This window comes from Mesitornis unicolor, unplaced genomic scaffold (assembly GCF_000695765.1).
Source record: "Mesitornis unicolor isolate BGI_N332 unplaced genomic scaffold, ASM69576v1 scaffold21711, whole genome shotgun sequence".
In the NCBI taxonomy this organism is placed as follows: domain Eukaryota; kingdom Metazoa; phylum Chordata; class Aves; order Mesitornithiformes; family Mesitornithidae; genus Mesitornis; species Mesitornis unicolor.
The window spans coordinates 14,175-33,430 of record NW_010161992.1 but is presented as its reverse complement, the minus strand read 5'-3'; the positions used below and the strand labels follow the sequence as shown (position 1 = coordinate 33,430).

General features: G+C 34.6%; 1 protein-coding gene across 1 annotated transcript in view; it reads right to left on the bottom strand.

Moving 5' to 3' along the window:
• Window positions 1–19,256, bottom strand: part of LOC104547694 (steryl-sulfatase-like) — a 39,435-nt gene that overhangs the window by 14,980 nt on the left and 5,199 nt on the right. Inside the window, exons 2-3 of the mRNA XM_010193501.1 lie at window positions 12,851–13,010; window positions 10,152–10,273 (exon numbers count right to left, since the gene is read on the bottom strand). Coding sequence (XP_010191803.1) covers window positions 10,152–10,273; window positions 12,851–13,010 — 282 coding nt within the window. The remainder of the gene's footprint in view (window positions 1–10,151; window positions 10,274–12,850; window positions 13,011–19,256) is intronic.

The window sequence follows — 19,256 nt, the reverse complement described above, 5'->3', positions numbered from 1 at the left end:
TAAAGCATTTCTCAGCACCTTTTCTTGATTATTATAGCCTCACTGCGAACACAAGCATGGTTTTCTAAGCCAGCCTTTTGCTGCCACTACATAGTTCTGGTGTTTGGAGCTACTTGGCATTCTTGAGATGACCAGAACTTCTAAATGACCTAGCAGCTCTCCCAGGGCAGAGCTGAATGAACTGAAGCAGATGAACAAACAACCTGTATTCTTGTACAATTTTTTGCAATTCCCAGTTGCTTTTCTCTCCACTGGCTAATTATGTTTCCATTGACCGTGAAACTAACCTGAGACATTTGTGTTCAGTACTTACTCTTGTGCTAAGATAAGCCTATTAATGCACTTTGCAAGATTTTCAAAAGGATAAACCTGCAAACTGTCAAAGTATGAAATTAAATAGTACAATCTTAGTTGTAAAAAAACCTGTAAATGTTGCTAATTTTGATAAACTCAAATTTCATAATCCAAGTATTTCAAATATCATAAACCATTTTTCATAATGGATTTTGATTAGTTACAATCCATACTCCAACCATAATAATACATATTCTACAACTGAAATGTATGAAGTCTCAAAGTTTTGCTTTAAAGTTTAGATGTGACTATTGCAAAGAGGACTCCAAACAGAATTCTCCATGCTTTCTTTATTTGTTCTATTTGTTTATTTGCTATTCAAACCCTCAATTTCAGCTGACATACCTATATTTTCTTCTTTCTCTCATTTGCTTGATTCTAGCTTCGGTCTTCTTACACTGACCTACTCTGTTAGGATGAATTCCTCCAGATGATACTTAGGTTTTTTACCAAATTCCAAGCTTTTATGGCAAAACTTCCCTTTCACAGCACAATTCAAACTTTCTTATGTGAAACATATGTTGCTCCTCATACTTAACATAGAAGCATGCCTTCACAGCATACATACAAATAGTCCTTACTGTTTAAAATTATTTTCTATGGGGAAAAAAAGAAAAAAAAAGGAATTTTTTTTCTTTTATTTTTGGCTTTCTACTAACTTGGTTTTTGAAAACTGACCTGAACACTCGTGGGCTACAGTTGTTTCTGAATCATGAAGATATATGCTCTTAAAGCCTCCATCTACAGCTGAAAATTTGCTTTAGTAGTAATTGCATTGTTTTGAGAATCCAAAAAACATTGTCAACTATAAATACTACAAGCAATTTACCACTCAGTATTATAGAACTGTCAGTATTATCCTCTATAGGTGCAACTCATAATTTTTATAAAATACTGAATCAAAATGAAGTTTGAGGATTAGACTTTGAGAAATTAGACAATAAGAACATTATATTGTATAGTGCACCTGATGTGGATAAAAAAAATGGGAGGAGCTTTCATTCAAAAAGCATTGTATTAGCTTCTAAGTTAGGTATGCTGATAAAACAGTGAGAGAAATTGTACAGAAATTTGAATTTTTATATAGATGCCTTAATATCCACAGTCTACATACTGTAGGAAGGAATTGCATTTTCTCTTTATACAACTTAACCATATCTAGGAAAAAAAGTAACATCTGATTAAAAACAAGCAGCAACATAGTTGCAGCAAATCTCCATTTGCTGTTAGGATAATATAAGAGAAGAGAAGTAAAGAAAGTGCATGGAAGTGCATCCATGACAAGCTGTAGGAAAAAGAGCAGACCTAGACCCTAGTAGATCTAAAGGATTTGCAGATCTAAGACACCATGACCATGAGGAAACTCATAATAAATCCAAATTTTAATGATTTCCACAGCATTTTAGAATTGGAAAAAATGTATTCAAAAGCAACTCCACAGAGTGTTGAGATACCATTTTTAGAGATAAGTATTTCTTCACTCAGGTAGATTTATTTACTCACAACGTCTTTTCTAGCATTTCTACCTCATACTTCTGCAGCACAAGACTAAAAATCTTCATGAGATGATTAATACTTTGCTATTCCCTCTCTCTAATTAACTTTATGTATATGTTTCATGATAGTTTTTTCACAGCTCTACCAAGTGATTAATTAACAATGATGGCTTTTGGAAGATAAAAAGTATTTAGAGTTTGGAATTGAGGGGGTAGGAGGACTTTGTCTGTTCAGAATAAAAGAAAAAAAAGCATGTTAATCAACTCAAACCTTCCAAAATTACAATTCTATAAGGAAGGGCTAGAGTAGAGAATTACCTTTGGTTTGGAATCATCAGTAGCATAGAAGATCAAGACGTATTTGAGCCCAAAGTATAAAGCTTTGCTGGCTAAGTAGTTTTGCTACCAAGGATATGAACTGACACTAACTATAGTGCTTTTAGGACTGAGCTTCAATGTCCACTTGTCACTGAAAAGGACCATGTGGATAGATTAAAGCTATGGACTGAAAACTTGCCTGTACAACATCTTATGGGATTGAAGAGAGCCCAGCTAAGAAAATTAAGTTAATCTTGAAGACTCTACTGAGTCTTGAAGACTCTACTTTTGTCACTGAGCAAGTGAGATGATTGGGAAGCTTGCTTCTATGATATAATACCATTTAAAAATTAATGTACAATGGGCAGGCAACAGTTTGTAAATGAAAAATCAGCACACACTTGTAATGACAAAATCATCTTATGGAGGACTAACATTTTCTAATACAAAAAGGGTCAGCCTTCCTTTATTGCAGTAGTGCTGATTCTAAGTGCTAAAGTATCATAATCTTTAAAGCGTATTTATGGTCTTGTTGACTTTTAGTGTTGTGACAGCACCATAACTTCTAAATTTTCCCTCCTACTATGAATGGTAGAAACCTATTTTACTTTTAAATGCCAATGTTGAAAAAGAGTGAGTGAGCTTCACATGGGTTTGCATTAGAGTCTCACAACTAGGAGACCATGGAGTCAATAAAAATAAATGTATTGTATTTATTATTCTGCTGAATATGACTGAACTGCAGCTGAAGAATTATTTTCAATATATTTTTGGGTAAAACTCTACCCACCATCTGTAGGAACTTGTTCTATACTACTTCATGGAGTTTCCATTTCTACTCAGATCATTGAAAGAACTATGACAAAAAAGTACTAGTGAAATGCAGCCTCTTTCAGTTTCAAAAAGCTTTCACACTAGTCCACCTACAAAATTTCCCTACTAAGAACAACAAAACAAGAAACAAATTTTAAAAGACGGATTTTTTTTCTTCCTTTCAGTTTTAGGAGACGTTGGATATCTTAACAAAAGATTCTTGAAAAATTTCAGGCATTATGTGTCCTCTAATAGTATGACACTACATAAAAAGCTCTGAAATCTACAGAAAGGTAATTTTTACTGGGATGTGAGCTTTTCTCAGGCTAAGGACTTTTACATTGATTATTAAATATTTCTGGTTGTGTTGTCTTTCCAAAGTACTGATCAGGACTTACATTCAGAAGCAACTACACCATACATAGTGCATATCATCCCCAGATGCACACTGGCCTCCAGCATAACATTGTCTGAGCACATGCACCCTCCGAGAATCCACTGTTTTCTTCTATAATTATGTCTTCTGGCATAATTAGACATGGCCTTTTATGGAATAATGAGAAGTCATCTTTCTCTTGACAGTGAAGTTTCCAGGGAATTTCTTTAATAAACAAATACTTTGCTTTATTGTATGGGAGTAATAAAATGTTAGAGGCTGTGGCACATAGAATACTCTATGCAGGTTGTGCATGCCTTATCTACTTCCCTTGAAGAACATTGCCTAACACAACATATGCCATTTGACTCTGATTTTAAAATTAGGATGAATCAGCGCTATGTTCTGAATCTAACATGCAGAATGCTGCAGGCTCAAATCCAACACTGAACTAAAGATATTTTTGGAAGTGTAATGCTCCAGAAATTGTTAAAGAGCCACTTGTTATGTTACTTGTAAACTAAAATTCCTTTTTGAAAGTTGCAGGGCATTTTTATCTCCTCTTTTATGTAGCTGTTGATACTTGTATTTGTTTTGACTACTGCTAACCTTATAAATAGATAAAAAAAAATCAGACAGTTGTTCTAACTCAGATTTTTTCCTATTTAAGTGTTAGCTGGGGAGTATAGAGGAAAAAAATCTGTAAGATTTTTCTTTTGTACTGCCACAAGTGCATGACATAATATCTGACAGCAAGCCATTCAAGCTGAAGTTTAAATAATACTGAATTAGCTACTTTAAATGCCTGTGCCTTTATATGATCACTGAAACCTGTCAACCTTTCTCTGTTCACTAAGAACATTACTAATTTAGGTCACAGTATCTTGGATTCAATAGTCCAGTATTTTATGGTTGCTATTTTTATATGAAGAAAAAGCACTATGATATGATCACTGATAGTCTGTGTATAATGTTAATGTCCAAGGACATTTACCACGGTCTTCCACTGGGGGAATGACTCCCTGAGACAAAAGTGTTCCTACATCAATTTTACTAGGACCAAAGAAGCCTATTCTTTCAAGCTAGAAAGAATTTTTTTTTGGTGATAATAGCAAAATCTTACTCCTTCAAATGTTTACTTTTTTTTTTTTTTAATCCTTTCCCATCTGTTCTCTTCTCAGAAAATATATGAGCTTGGTACGGTAAGATCTGATTAAAAAAAGATATTTCTGTGTAAGAAAACAAAATGTTTCCTTGACAGCAGTTATAGCCACATGGTAGTATTATCTCTTCCTTTGAAGATGCTGTGCAAAAGAAGAAATCCTAGATCAAACTTCTATTAAATTTACCTTTCTTTGTATTTTTAAGCAATAAAAGTAAGTAACTATAGCTGCTGACATTCTCAGGGACAATGTGAATCCTTACTAATCTGTAACAGCATCCTCTAAGTCCTTTGTTCACCACAGAGAAGGCAAGTAAACCATAAACGGAAAAAGCTCTTCAGGGAAGCAAGCAATAGAATAGGAAAAAGCTAGGCAAGGGTATGGGTTCTGCTAATTGGTCTACTGAGTATGACAAGCACATCCCACAGTTGACATATAAAGCTACCATAGCACTCATTCACCCTATGCCAAAGAAGACAATGAAAAAATTGCTTCCTATGACTAAGGAAGTAATGAAAGAGAGGGTAGAAACCCACTTATGAGGCTTCTGAGAATGTATGAATTGAAATTTCTTATTTATTTTTAACCTTTATTACCCCTTAAAGCATGCATGTCATAGTCCTTTTGAGAGGTAAGGAACAGTGCAAGGTATTCCTGTTCTTACTTTAATTTCTTCAGAAAAAGGTTTTTTTAAATTCCTTTTATTCAAGAAAGGCTGCACCTGTCCAAACCAGAAGGTGTTACAAAATGGCCCTTCTGAGCAGATTTTTTCTACTTTGTCTTCTTTTTAATGTGACTCCAATGTCTTTAGTCAAATTAAACCTCAAGAAACCTCTTAAAAACCCCAACTATTCTGTAAATTTATCCTCTATATCCAGTCTGAAATCTGCAAAAAAGAAAATATTCCTTTCTCATTCTCTTTTTCTTTGTTTTTAACCTGTAACAGCTGAAACTGCAGAAAACACTAAATGCATCACTGGGAAGATCCCATCACTCCTAGCCAAAGAACAAGATATGTTTCATGATGTACTGTAGGCAGCTGGATGCTGCAGGACATTGTAACAGTCAGGAATCAGAATAGCTATGAATGCTGTGATAATACAGAAACGAGCCCTGAATGGTGAATTTGATTGAACTATTTTTGGTAAGCTTTACTTAAAGTGAACTTTACTGTCTTTAAAAGTCATTATATCTGCATGACAAGCAAGTCTGGTTCTACTGTCTTGTGTGCTTCAATTGAACTTGCCGTAGCAAGTCTTTTTCTTTTGTTTACTGAATGACACTTTCCACAGAGCAATAAAATCCATTTTGAAATATAAAAGATGAGATGCTTCTAGTAAAGTCATTCTAACATTTATCAGAAACATTAGTTTATTTTTATCAGGAGTACTAAAATGCTGTGAAGATTATTATTTCTTTATACTACAGACCATATTGTATTACATTTCTCAATGTTTATTACAAAGGATTGCAACATATTTCCTCACTATCAAATGAAAATTTTGCACACAATTGGAGGAGTCTGAAAGATGCAGTAGTCCCATTCAACTGCAGATCTGCTTTGTGTCTGATTAATTCTCTCCTTATAATTAAGTTGTCATAGCAATGCATTTTCAATAGTACTGATCTGTGTGCCAGTAACGTTCTGGAGACAGAGCTCTTGATGTTTTTTAGTACTCAGTTTTGTTAAATTACAACTTTCACAAATACACAAGTACTGGTCTACTTGCACTAGTATAAGAATATATGACCAGACTTAATAACAGGCCAAAGCATAAACTGATATACACAGCTAACAGAGAGCTACATAAATATTTGGGTGGCTCAGCTCAAGAAATTAAAGGCAGATTCTAGGGCTGCTTTTATTTAAATGTAGATGTTTAATGTAGATTATTAAGTCTAAATATAGATGATTAAAAAAGCCTAAATGATTACACCTTACTAGGCAGAAAGAAAAAAATCAGTGTTTTTTTTTCCTAGATGCGCTGATTTCATTTATTGGCACTTAAATGGTACACCAGGCATCCATGGAGAATAAGCATCGATAACTGGAAATCACATCACTTTGCTGACACTGTTTTAGTATGTCTTCCTCTCTATATTTTTAACAGATCAATTAAATTACACATATTTATAAAGTTTCAAAATAACAATAAATCATTCTCCAAGGACTAGGACTGTGTGTCTTGACTGTTTCCAAGGTACTGATGGCAAGTGTCAGCATGCACAAGTCTGTGAGAGTGAGACATGAATGATGAGCAAAGAAAATTGCCTGATACTTAATTCCTTTTTAAATTCAGAATGTGAAGAATAATGTGCATTATTTTTCAGTATCAGGCAAAATGTAAGTGGACCAAAGAGAATGAAGAAAAAAAATGGGGCTAGCTTATTATCTGTGGCTGAGGAAGAGGAGAAAAATAAAAGAGAGAGTCTTTACCTCATGTCTCTAGAAAGGATAAGGCTTTAATTTTGAAGTGTTGTTTGAGAAAAGCAGTGCATAGCACATATCCTCTAAATGCTCCTTCAAAGGGCTGATGAAAGTGAAAGTATATTGAGAATGCAATAACTGTTCTAACTAATATGTCTTAATGAAGATGTGTATTGATTTGGTTATGAGGAATGCTTAGCCCCTAAATACATGTCCTGGTTTTCCTAAGATAGAATCAGTGAATCAATTTTCTGTTCAGGAAAGCTGCATTTTTGAGGAGACTGCAACACTCATTCAGGGGAACAAACCTGATAGAACACTTTGGTTTAGTTCATGGGTAGCCCTTATGCTGGTTGCTACAGTGATCAAGGTCTTTAGTTGTTCTGAGTTAGCCATGTTCAGAGGCTAGGAGGAGCAAAAGCCAGGGCAGTCAACCCAAGCTAGCCAACAGAAGTCTGCCATACCATAAACATCACCCTCATTATAAATTTGAAAGTTTGCTGGTCAAACTTGAAAGTCGTCATCCCTGGAGGGTTTCGTTCGTTGTTCTGCTCCCAAGGCCTGCTCCTCTGTTCATTGCAACTGTTGTGCTCTCGCTGCTGGAGCTGTGGCACTCACAGTGTTTGACACCTAACATTCATTGCTGGAAGCACACAGCTTGCAGTCACTATATGGGCTGAGTATAACTTCGTGTATTTTCTATTAATATTTGTAATAATACTAGTTTTGTTATTATTATTTTGTTAAATCTGCATTCATTTCAACCCACGAGTCTCATTACCTTTTCCTGATTCCCCTCCTCAGGTGGGGAGGGGTCATTGGGTGATAGAACAACTGCCTAAATGAACACAGTATATAAATGTAAAATGGTAATTGTTCACTCTGAAGTTTCTGACCTCCCCTGAATGATGTGAAAAAAAACAACTCGTGAAGTCAGACTCCAGAAGCTTGCAAGCAAGGGAAAGGTGTGCAAGTACCATAAATTTAACACACTCTAAATTTACCTGTTTCATATATATAAAGAGTAAAAAATTAAATGAAACGAGTTTTTACAGGCTGAAGCACAGTGGAAATCTAACAATGGCAAAGATAAAGTTACTAAGAGAACTGTGGAGTAATGGAGGCAACAAGAGACCAAATGGCTAACCAGAACTTTTATGTCCTTCTCACTTCCTGGTATATGCATTTTTCCTTAGGATCACAGCTAATCCTACACTTCAAGTGTCTAGGAAAATAAGTGGAATATGCAAGCTGAAGCTGATATACAAACTTAGACTTCCCAGAAAATAAATATAGGAAGAAATATGATAATATATGCATTACTTAGTGCATATCTGCAATATACGCACCTATACCCCTTATTTAGCATAGATTGTACTTTAGTTCATAAATAAATAAATAAAATTCTCCTTAACAGTTTTAAGCTTTGTCTTTTATGAATTTCTGTCTGTTGCCACTTTGTTTTTCAAAAAGTGCATCTTTAAAATTAACAGAAATTAGACATTTCATGAAGTGATCAGGAGTCTATAATGTAGTTTCAGACTATTTGGACAATTGGGTCTTTCTAATAGGGGCCCATCACCAGAGCAGAGCAGAAGATGCTGAGGTTATTCATTTCACACTATCAAGGTTTATTCCACTAAACCTTGGGTCTAGTGAGAGGCAGAGCTGGTCAGCATTTGGCCCATACATACAGGCATAATCTGCAGGCAGTATGTTTTCACACAGTTCCAAAGTAGTCATAGTTAACATAGTTAACCATCTGGAGAACACAGATCAAGAACAACACAAGTCTTTCCTGATATAAAAGATCATTTACAGTATACAGAAAGAGACAACAGTTCCTTGATTAATTTTTTTTCAAGAATTTCCTGATTTTTCTTAGATGAGGAATATCACATCTTCAAAACTATCCTTAAGAATATTAAATAGCTGATTCTGGCAGTCCTCTGTGAATTAAGTGCTATTCGCCTGACTACAGTCATTGGCCAGGTGCAACTAAAAGTTGCCCCCCCAGAAAATACAGTAGATGAGTCCCTCATCATTGCTCCCCTTCATTTCCTATTAAACTCCCCTTCTGTAAATTACAAAGCTGACCCTTTCCTCAGACAATGGGCACTTCATCTTGCAAAGTTGTATGTTTGAGAAAAACAGTTTCTCTGCCTGCCTGGTGCTCTGCCTACTTCTCTCCTCATCATGACACAGAATAAGTTCATCCAACCTCAGATACAAAATGGTAATAGATAACCACATTTTTTAATTGCTTGGTTCTTCCTTACGATTATTTATCGAATGCAAGATATATAGGCAAAGTAGTGGCAAATAAATGTTATATGCAATATCTTCTGTTTTTCTAGTTTAAAGTCCAAGACAGGTAGGGAGTCAGCCTACAGATAACCAAGAAGACAAAGTTACCAAATCCTTTTAAGTTAGTACATTAACTATTAAGCAAGCCCTTTCCCAAGGTACTGAAACCAAAAAATGCTACACCAAAGCTTGTCTTGGATCATCATTTTGAAGCTGTAACACAAGTCATCAGCTTGAGTGTCAACTGAGACCAGACGAATGTGTATCTAACTTCATACAGCACAGAGATTTTTATAGCAAGGGAAACCTGTTTTGGTTAATGTGAAACTTGCTACCTGTAACAGCGAGCTGTCAGTGGGAGATGCTTTTTTCCTTAGCCTGCAAAGTGAAATTATATCATTCATAAATAGCATGAAGAGGGACCCTATAATACTGTATTCATTTATTGGATAATTATGACTTTGACTCAGTGATTCTGCTGTACTTTGCTATCCCAATAATAAAAATGGGCAGGCTGACATCATACTTGTGGTGTTATTCAGCAAGCCATCTTATTACCTGTATATTTTTAAGAAGACGTAACAGTTAACCTTCACTACTTCATTCTGTAACACAGACCCTCTCTTAGGCAAGTTTTTAAAAAATAATTTCAGATACCACACATCTCAGTGTTGTATAGATATGTAACATTAATGCATAGCAACAAACTAATTTCAAACAGCAAAATGGTGAATAGGCGCAGTCTAGCAAAAAGAAAAGTGAAAAAGAAGAAAAAAGGTAAGATATTTTAAACAATTTATTTGTTACTACAGCCCAAGGCTTTTTCCTGTTTCTTTTCAAGCTGCAACAAAAAAATGTATGAAATATTTAAAATATGAACAGGCAAGTTTACTTACTGTTTCCTGGATGCCAGCGCACTGCATTTAAATATGCATTACAGTAATGGAAGAGAAATTCATGCTTGGATCGGGTAACTTTTCCTTGAAGTAAGGGCATCAGATCATGTCCATCAATAATTCTGGGTAAGAAAGTATTTCAAAAATCAGAAGATTAACTGAATCCTCACTTTACTGAGAAGATATTATAACTCTGCTTTTGCACTACTTTAAAAAATAAATCTGAACTGCCACCTCCAGTTGGTCAATTCAGAGATAAACCTTTAGGTGTTCTTCCTCTTTGATTTTTAAATTATTTAAGGAAATATCAGTTTTACATTTTGCCATTAAGAATGGTTGTTTGAGGGGTTAATATTAATCTTTTATCTTTTTTATCTTTTTTTCTTTCTGAGAAAGTGACTGGATATATGTGAACAAATTGCTACAACACAGTCCTCCAGATACACCTGCTCAAGCTGTTTAGGAGTAGTCTGACCAGTTACCCTAAAACAAGAGATATGTATGTTGTGCTGTGTTAGCATCGCCAGAAGTAATGGTAAGAACTCTGTCCAGCAAATTATGTACATAAGAATTTAAGAAGTAGTCATTTCAAAATTCAAAATGAACTCTTTAAATATGTGTTTATCAACTGCACATGCACACACACTTTACATTATATATGTAAATACTCTGAATGCTGCTGAACAATTTTGATCATGTTTTGAAGAAGTCAGTCAATTTATATAAAAATGGAGTTATAAAATAAGCAAGGCATTTAAATGTTTCCATATATTAAGCCTTTGAATTGCTGAAATAAGCTGGCAGGGGAGAAATCACATTCTGCATTTTTGACCTCGTGTGAATTACAAATTTTAAAAGTTTTCTAGGAAATCACTTTCTACTGATATATAGATCAGCAGGTAATTCTTTTTAAAGCATTTTAAGCAACATCGCATAATAACTTTATTGAAACTTTTTGAAAGTTTTAAAATATCTATGTTAATTTTCATTACCATATAAAACCCTTTTCATATTAGTTTAACCACTACAAGACAGGTACTAACTTTACTTTTTTAATCCATGAACTATGTGTGACTATGAAATTCTTGGCAGCACCATTCTGAGTAGGACTCTTCTCAAAGGATGGGCAGGAAAACATCCTGGAATTCCTAAAGCTATGTTGTCTGACAATATGACTTTCTGCCTGCATGCCTATGTGTGGCAGTCTGTTGAATTAGACTCTTTTCCACTTTCAATTTGTAGTGTTTTCCTGCCTCGGTAACACACGCTTGACTTGCCCCTGCAGGCTTGCTCACTGTCAAGCTGAAAGCAGATGCATGCCTATTGTACACTCTCTGTTCTACAGCCTGTTGATGGGTAAAAGGGTGTCTCCAGTGATATGTATCCAGTATTTTTACATTCCCACAACTGCTGCTTTCAGGGGAATATATGACACCTTTCTTTCTGATGACTTATTTTTCTTCTTTAAGTAGGATCACCTCCTTCTTTCCTTTTTGACTTGCTTCCTCTCAGTAACTGAATACTAATCATAGCAACTTCTCTTATTCCTCAGGAAGAATTCAGTGGAGTGACGGGAATTCAGCTGCTGGATCAAAAATGCTTCAAGCTAGTCCGTGACCTAACATGAAGCACTAAGTATGGCATGTAGTCTACATAGAAGAGTCTGAGGGGAGCAACTTGCAACTGGAAGTTACACAAGTTCATTGGGTTTTCTACCAAAAAGATCCAAATAAAATATCAGTGCTTAGTATTTACTCAAGCAACATGAAAATAAAGTGCATACGATCTCACCACATAAAGAACAACCTGAACTGCTTAAAGTTCAACAGTTACTGCTTTTAGGGGATCTCTCAGGACCAGTCTGACTAATTTTTCATATCTTACACATGTCTTGCCCTGCCATGTCTTTCAATCACTCAATGAATCAATATTAGCAGAGTGTCTTTGCTCACCACCAGTTTTTTCGACATGGATTCTGGATGCTTTGTGTTCAAAAGCTATTTGTGTATGGTAGATGTGTTCAAAGCATATGCATACAGTAGGTTTCTCCACTTACTGGATTTGGATAGCAACAGGGTTTAGGTGGAGGCATCTTGCTGCTGAGACTGAGTAACTTTTGATCAAAACAAAGCACAAGGATGTAGGAGTATTAGTAAAGCATCTTAAGAATTTTAGAAGTCCAGTGGGTTTTCTTATCAGGCTGCAAAACTCTGTAAGGGATTATTTTCACTAACTCGGTAGAGAACAAAAAACTCTGTGAGAAAAGCCTACCTAGTATTTTGATGTGTTTTGTTATACTAAGCAGGCCAAAGTTGAGCTTGTAAAGCTTAAAATAATTTACACTTCTAGTTCCTTTTTCTACCATGTTCACTCATGCAGAACAGAGCCTTTTTGATACATTCATTTTTGCTTTTAGTAAATAATTCTAGGCCTGATTTGACAGTATGTTGCTCTTGGTGGTATTCTCTTCCTGTTGCCTGGTGCTTGTTCTGGAATTTGAGCTGTATTTACATACCATGTTTCTGTAAAATTGTATGTCAATATGAAAAGAGACAACATACTACTCTAATTAATGACAAAAAAGTGGGTTTATAATCTATTTTTTTCTTTTCATTCTCACCTCTAACTTAATAGACATCACCAGAATCTATAAAACACTTACAAGACTTTCTCTTAACAGAGATAATTACAGAATATACCTGTCAGAGGGCAACTGTGCCTTGGCAAGTTTGACTATGGTAGGAAATATATCCATGTTACTTGTTGGCTCATTAATATAGGCACCCGCCTGTATCACTCCAGGCCAACGGAGAAGTCCTGGCACACGAATACCTCCTTCCCAGTTCGTTGATTTTCCACCTGAAAAATTAAAGTTTTGTTTGCTATGAAATTAATTTCTTCTTAGAAGAAAACTCCCCTGAAAGGTTCAATTTCCAAATATTAAAGATTCTGTCTAGCTAGAACCTTTTAATTAAATGTATTTATCTCATTTTTAATTTTCTAGGTTTAGATTTTCCATCTACAATCGGTACATTTCTCACTGTAAATCTACTAATATGTATTAAACAGAGCTTATAAAATGTATTTAGTTTACAAATAAAATTAAATAACAGCTGTAGGAGATTAAAAAATCACCTTGCAGGAATATTCATATAGAATTTGCTCTAGATAGTGTGACACATAGCTACTGCAAAGGTATAATCAAAGGACAGGAATCAAAAATAAATTGAGGTATGTCTAGGTGTCGGAGGTATGAACCCAGAGAAGATACATGGTATTTTATTAAAAATGGTGGTTAATGGATTTAGATAGAAGAAAGTACTAATTTAAGTATGTTACTGAATTCTCCACTTCAATGGATTATAGAGAAATTGACTACAGTGATGGTAAATCTTAATAAGTTGTGAAGACCTCTTTGTTTTCTAAACCAACACAGTTGCATCAAATGCACTATCATCTGATTGTATGTTGTCCTGGTTTACTGAGATAGAATCATAGAATCAGTTTTCTGTTCAGGAAAGCTACATTTCTACAAAGAATACAATACTTAATTTCACAGGAATAAAGTGATAATACACTTTGTTTTAGTCTTTGAACAGCACTAGTATGTTATGCTCAAGGTCTTAAGTTAAACAGGTGTAGAAGCTAGAGGGAGTGGAAATCCATGGCAACTGACCCCAAGCTAACTCCAAACTGGCAAACAAAAAGCTATTCCACGCCATAAACATCATGTTCACTATAAAGTGGGGAGTTTGCTGGGGACAGCTCTCTCTCTTCAGTGGCTGCCATCCCAAGCAGGTCTAGCCTACTGTTCTGCTCCTGAGGCCTACTTCCTCACTATATGAGCTGAGTATAACTCCGTGTATGTTATATTAATACTGTTTTTTCTTATTGTAATTTTATTAAATCTGATTTTATTTCAACCCACAGATCTCCTTTCCTTTTCCCAGTTCACCTCTCTAGGTTGGGAGGAGCCATCAGGTGATAGATCAACCGTCTAAATGACAACATCTACAATACAACATTGCGGTAATTTCCTTTGTTTCTATAGTAACCATCACTGCCCACTCCTCCTGACATCTTTGCAAAAGGGCAATGTGTTTATTATAAGGCATTTCTGTTTTTATTTAATATGATTGACACAACTTTGTATGAAGAGTTATTACAATTATTAATGTCTTACAGTAACATGACTATGTACAGTACTTCAGGTTGAAGTTTGAAATTAATGTATCACTTGGAAAAATATTTCTGGTAAACAGATTGATTTTGGATGTGTCTAAGCATGGTATGGTACAAGCATTTACAACTAAATTGAGATTGTTCTATATAACAGAAATGTCTGAAAGAAGAGGAATATGTGTGTTGAACACCTGCCAGTAAGTGAATCAAACAGCAATTCATGGCTCAAACAAAACTACTATGAGCCTATTATTCCCGTATCTCCCTTTTCAAATAAAAATAAAAATAAAAATAAAAATAAAAATAAAAATAATAAAACAAAACACAAAAGAACAAACTATTAAAGCAAAGTATTTCATTATTTCTGTCTTCTCAGCCTCTCAGACCTTCAAAACACAACACAGATGTTAGTATCTCCAGTATCAAGGCCAGGTCTTGCCATACATGCTGTCTATCTTACTGACTCCTCAATGTTCTTTTCCATTTCAGCATTGAGGGATTAAGAATCTACCTGATTTTGTACAGGCTTTTCACTGCTCAATAAGGTTTTCTATGGGCTTTTCACTGTTCATAAAAGTAAGTGACAACTTCAGGAGAGAAAACTTTCTTTTGCATATATATGTATATAGTCTTGTGGGTGAAAAAACTGTAGCTCATGATTCTTTGATATATCAGATGTTTGTTTACTTGTTTCATGGGCTTTATCAGAATTTATAATATTGACTAGTCAAGGACATCAGAAAACATCAGATGTCAGTTTGACATCAGAAAACTTAGACTTTCTAATATCCAACATTACATCAAGTAACAATCTTTGCTTAAGTTGTTTTTGTAAAGCAATGTCAAATTCAGATCTCAACAAGACTATCTGTCTTTCAGAGCAGTCTTAAAAATTTACTCTTGTTGCTGCATCAAATGGAATTCCACCCTCACGATAAAGCACATGGCTACCTAATCTAAAACTCAGGAATGAGATACATGGATTATTTTTGTTTACATTCTTGTAAAAAATGCTATTTTCAAAACAAAAATCTAATGTAAATGTAGATTTAAGTTTATAAATGTGTTATTTAGTGTGATTTAAGACATCTGGCACCTAGCAGAAGGAAGTATTCACCCAACAGTATGCTGATTGGTTGTTAATATGGTTGGGTTGAGACTGGTGTAGATGTTAGTACACTGTGGGTATCTTCTGCAGAAAACATTAATCTATCCATGTACAACAGTCATTAGGTTTTTAAAAGTTTAGTGGGGGATCATGTGTTACCTAGCAGGAAAGTGTCAAGATTAGTATCCTGATTGAGCTATTCACAGAAAATCCTAGTGAGCGAGCGCAGTTAAATCTGAATAAAAAGACAAGAAAAGTACAAAGGCATAAAATTACAGATATTCTCAAATTAAGATATTTTCAGTTATCAGTTATGCTGGGGAGATGATATAACGGGCTGGATCCTAGTTTTGTGTACACATCAGAGCAGGTTGTTGGCTGGACAGTATGGACAGACAGAAAACTCAAAGAGCTGTTCTATACCATTGTTAGCTCTAATTGTGAGGTTCCTTTTAGTTCTGTAGGCATATCTGAACCTAGTAACAGTGCTAGCTAGACTGGAGTGCTTAAATTCTCATCTTACTGTTGCCTTCTGTGTAATCTGAACACAGAACAATTTCAAGGTAAGTAGTGAATCCCACTCCCACACATGTTGCAATTCTTAAAACCTAGATACTGAATCACTTTCACAGTTCCTAGGTTCACAGTACAATTTTTTGTACCACTACAGAACAGGAAAGAAAACTTGCACATTACCTAAGCACAAAGGGAGCACTCAGCAAACTCTGCCTCCCTGCTGTGAGGGACTAAAAGCAAAATGGACTCTATAGCAGGACTATCTCCTCGTTTATGTCCATGAAGAAGTGACTGCTGTTTTTCTTTCAAAAGACTAATTGGAGAATAATTTTTTGATATCTCTGGAGGCAAGGAATAGCAGGGAACCAGGGCACAAATTACAGGTCATTGTGGAAGACTCTCTTCTCTTAACCATGCCTACATGGTGTTCACCTTTATTAGAACTGTGTTTAGTGATATCACTAGAGTTGCTTAATGAAATTATATGATTACAAATCCCTTGATATACATTGTATTTAAAATTCTAGCTCTTCAACATTGTTCAAGCTATCTGCATTCTTTTTTCCTTAAGAAATAAAAAAAGGTTTCACTATTAATGCTTGAAACATGAAACAAACATCCAAACACCTAAAATATTAGAATGAAAACAAAAAATACCCAAAAGGTCATTATTTTAAAATAAAATCTCTTGATATTTCAGGATCTGATTTTTCGCTTGGAACTAGACAACACTGAAACAGAAAATAGGCAGCAATCTAGTAGTCTGAAAAATTCAAGTTACCCTAGCTATATATTATATTTGTTCTCTTAAATTCTTTAAAAATGTTTTTAAAACACTTCAGGCTCTATTTCCATGCTTAGCTATCTATGCTTTCTGAGCAGTGGCACCCTTCAGTGTTATATTGAACAATAGCCCACATTCACCTTTCCTGAAAAATCTGCAGGAGCAGGCAAAGTACAGACATAACTCTCTGCAGTCATCCACAACATGATGTCACATTTCCATTTTAACCTCATTTCAAACCTTAGCTAAAAGCATATCTTTTTTTTTTTTCCTCCCTCCCTCTGAGTTAAATTGACTGCTATTAACAAACTCTGGGAATGCAGCTTTTACAAAGGATGATATATAAAGGAGAGCTCGGTGGTATATCACTATTAATATTTTGAATTATGAATGATGAAAACTATTTAAAAGAACTTTCTTAGATCACTTAGATTATAACCATACTACTCTTTCCTTCCTTCTTACATTCTTCTAAAAACAAAGCTTCATTCTCTTGAATGATAGAAACATACAAGGAAATTAATTATTCTACCTATCTGTAGTGGATTTTGTGCTACAAATATTGGCAATCAAAACTGGTTACTATTGCTTACCTTATAAAATGATCAAACAATTAATTTTCAATGGCAAGTTCATTTTTTATTTTATTGATCTTTAATCTGTTTCATGTACTGCTTTCGTTAATTTTCAACCTGAGATGTTCTTCTACAGGTGTAATAGACATAGCTCATTTGGACATCTTCTCATATGACCTTTCTTCCAATCAATTGAAATAGTCTCTAAGGATGTTTTCCATTTCAGTCAAAATTACAAGATAGGCCGATTATTTAAAAATCTGGATCACTTCAGAAAGAATATAAAAATAAAACACATTTGGAAAAATGGTCAGTTCCTGCTCTCATTGAAGTCAAGAGTGAAACTCCAACTGATATCACTAAATATGCAGCAGCATAGTTCCTGGGGCCAATGTAATAGTCAACTTGATTTTTATGCGTCTTCCAGGCAGGAAAAGCTTTACTAATAGCTTCAAGAAACACTGCTGAATGAACTTATCACTGAAATTGTATAAAAATAATACATTTCAATAAAATATTGGAGCATTGATTCTTCCAGTCCTTATTTAACTCTCAGAGATCAGTAGTGGATTTAAAAAAATCAGGGTTTAAGACCTCAAGAAACATTCTTTATTATTTTTCTTGGATATTAACAATGTAACTATGAATATATCTATTTCTAAGACACAAAGCACTTAAAATTAATGTTGTTCAAATGGTTTGCCATTATCAGTGTTTGAATCCATTTCCATTAGCAGCAGAACTCATGACTCACTCTAGCAGCATGACAGTAGCCAAGTGCCTGGACACATTGTGCTAAATGCTTCATAAATACAAAGAAAGACAATGTTCCTAATGGGCAGGTCCAAGGTACAGGCAAAATATATTTAGCTTTGTATCCAAAAGAAGCCGACAATCAGAGTATTAAGAGATGGAAGGAGACTCCATATAAAATCCCATATGTAACAGAGTGGCATAGATGTCAACAAGTTGTAATGAGGGAGGTCTTCTAATGTCTGCATATGTACCAGTAGAATATTATTATGAGAAAAAGTGTGGATAAAAGGTTTTGATGCTTTCACTGTTTACTGCTATAACGTATGTAAGAAGAGAGACATGTTTTATAACACACCAAAGCTCATTCAAGAAAGTAGTCACAAAGCAACTAAATAAAAATTACCACAAAATAATTAGATTCAATAGCTCAGGGTATCGAAGAAGAATATAATGGCATCCTTTAGACCAGTCATCTTAAGCTGCTGGTTTATTCAATGGAGAGAATATTCTATTCATTTATTTAATCTTAATTCTAAAGTAGAGATCTCAACTATTTTAAAAAAACTAAACTTATTGCTGTTCTTTAAGTAAAACTAAAGTGACTAGCTTAGATGCTTAAATTGCAGATGTCATACTAATGGGAAAGCTAGTGAAAAACCTAAGAAGTTACTGCGGATATCCTGGATAGCACATACAAAAACAATACCTCAAAGTTCCATACTTTTCAACAGGGAAATACCACAGAACTGAAAAGAAAAAAAAAGTGCTGGAAAAATTAAGAAAGCTTTAAGAAGAGACTTCAGTTAAACACAATAGTTTCCATATTTCAATTAAAAAATATCAATAGGACTAAAAAGACCATAAGTTATATGTTATAAGTCATAATAACTTATGTGTTACAAATAATTTAGAGGTTATAAATTATATATCAGATATGACTTATAGGCCAATATATGAAAAATCATTCAGTGATCTGGTGTGAATGATAAAGAGCTAAATAGGAAAATACATAGAAAGAAAGATTTAAACAAAAGAAAAAAAAGAACTGGAAGTTTTCAAAAGAACTAACAGGCCTAAATGACTCAAAGAACCTATTGGCCCAATAGATCCTCAGGAACTACTACGTGTCTAAGAGAAACTGACAATTTCTCTGATCAGTCTATGATCAAAAGTCAAGTCTAAGT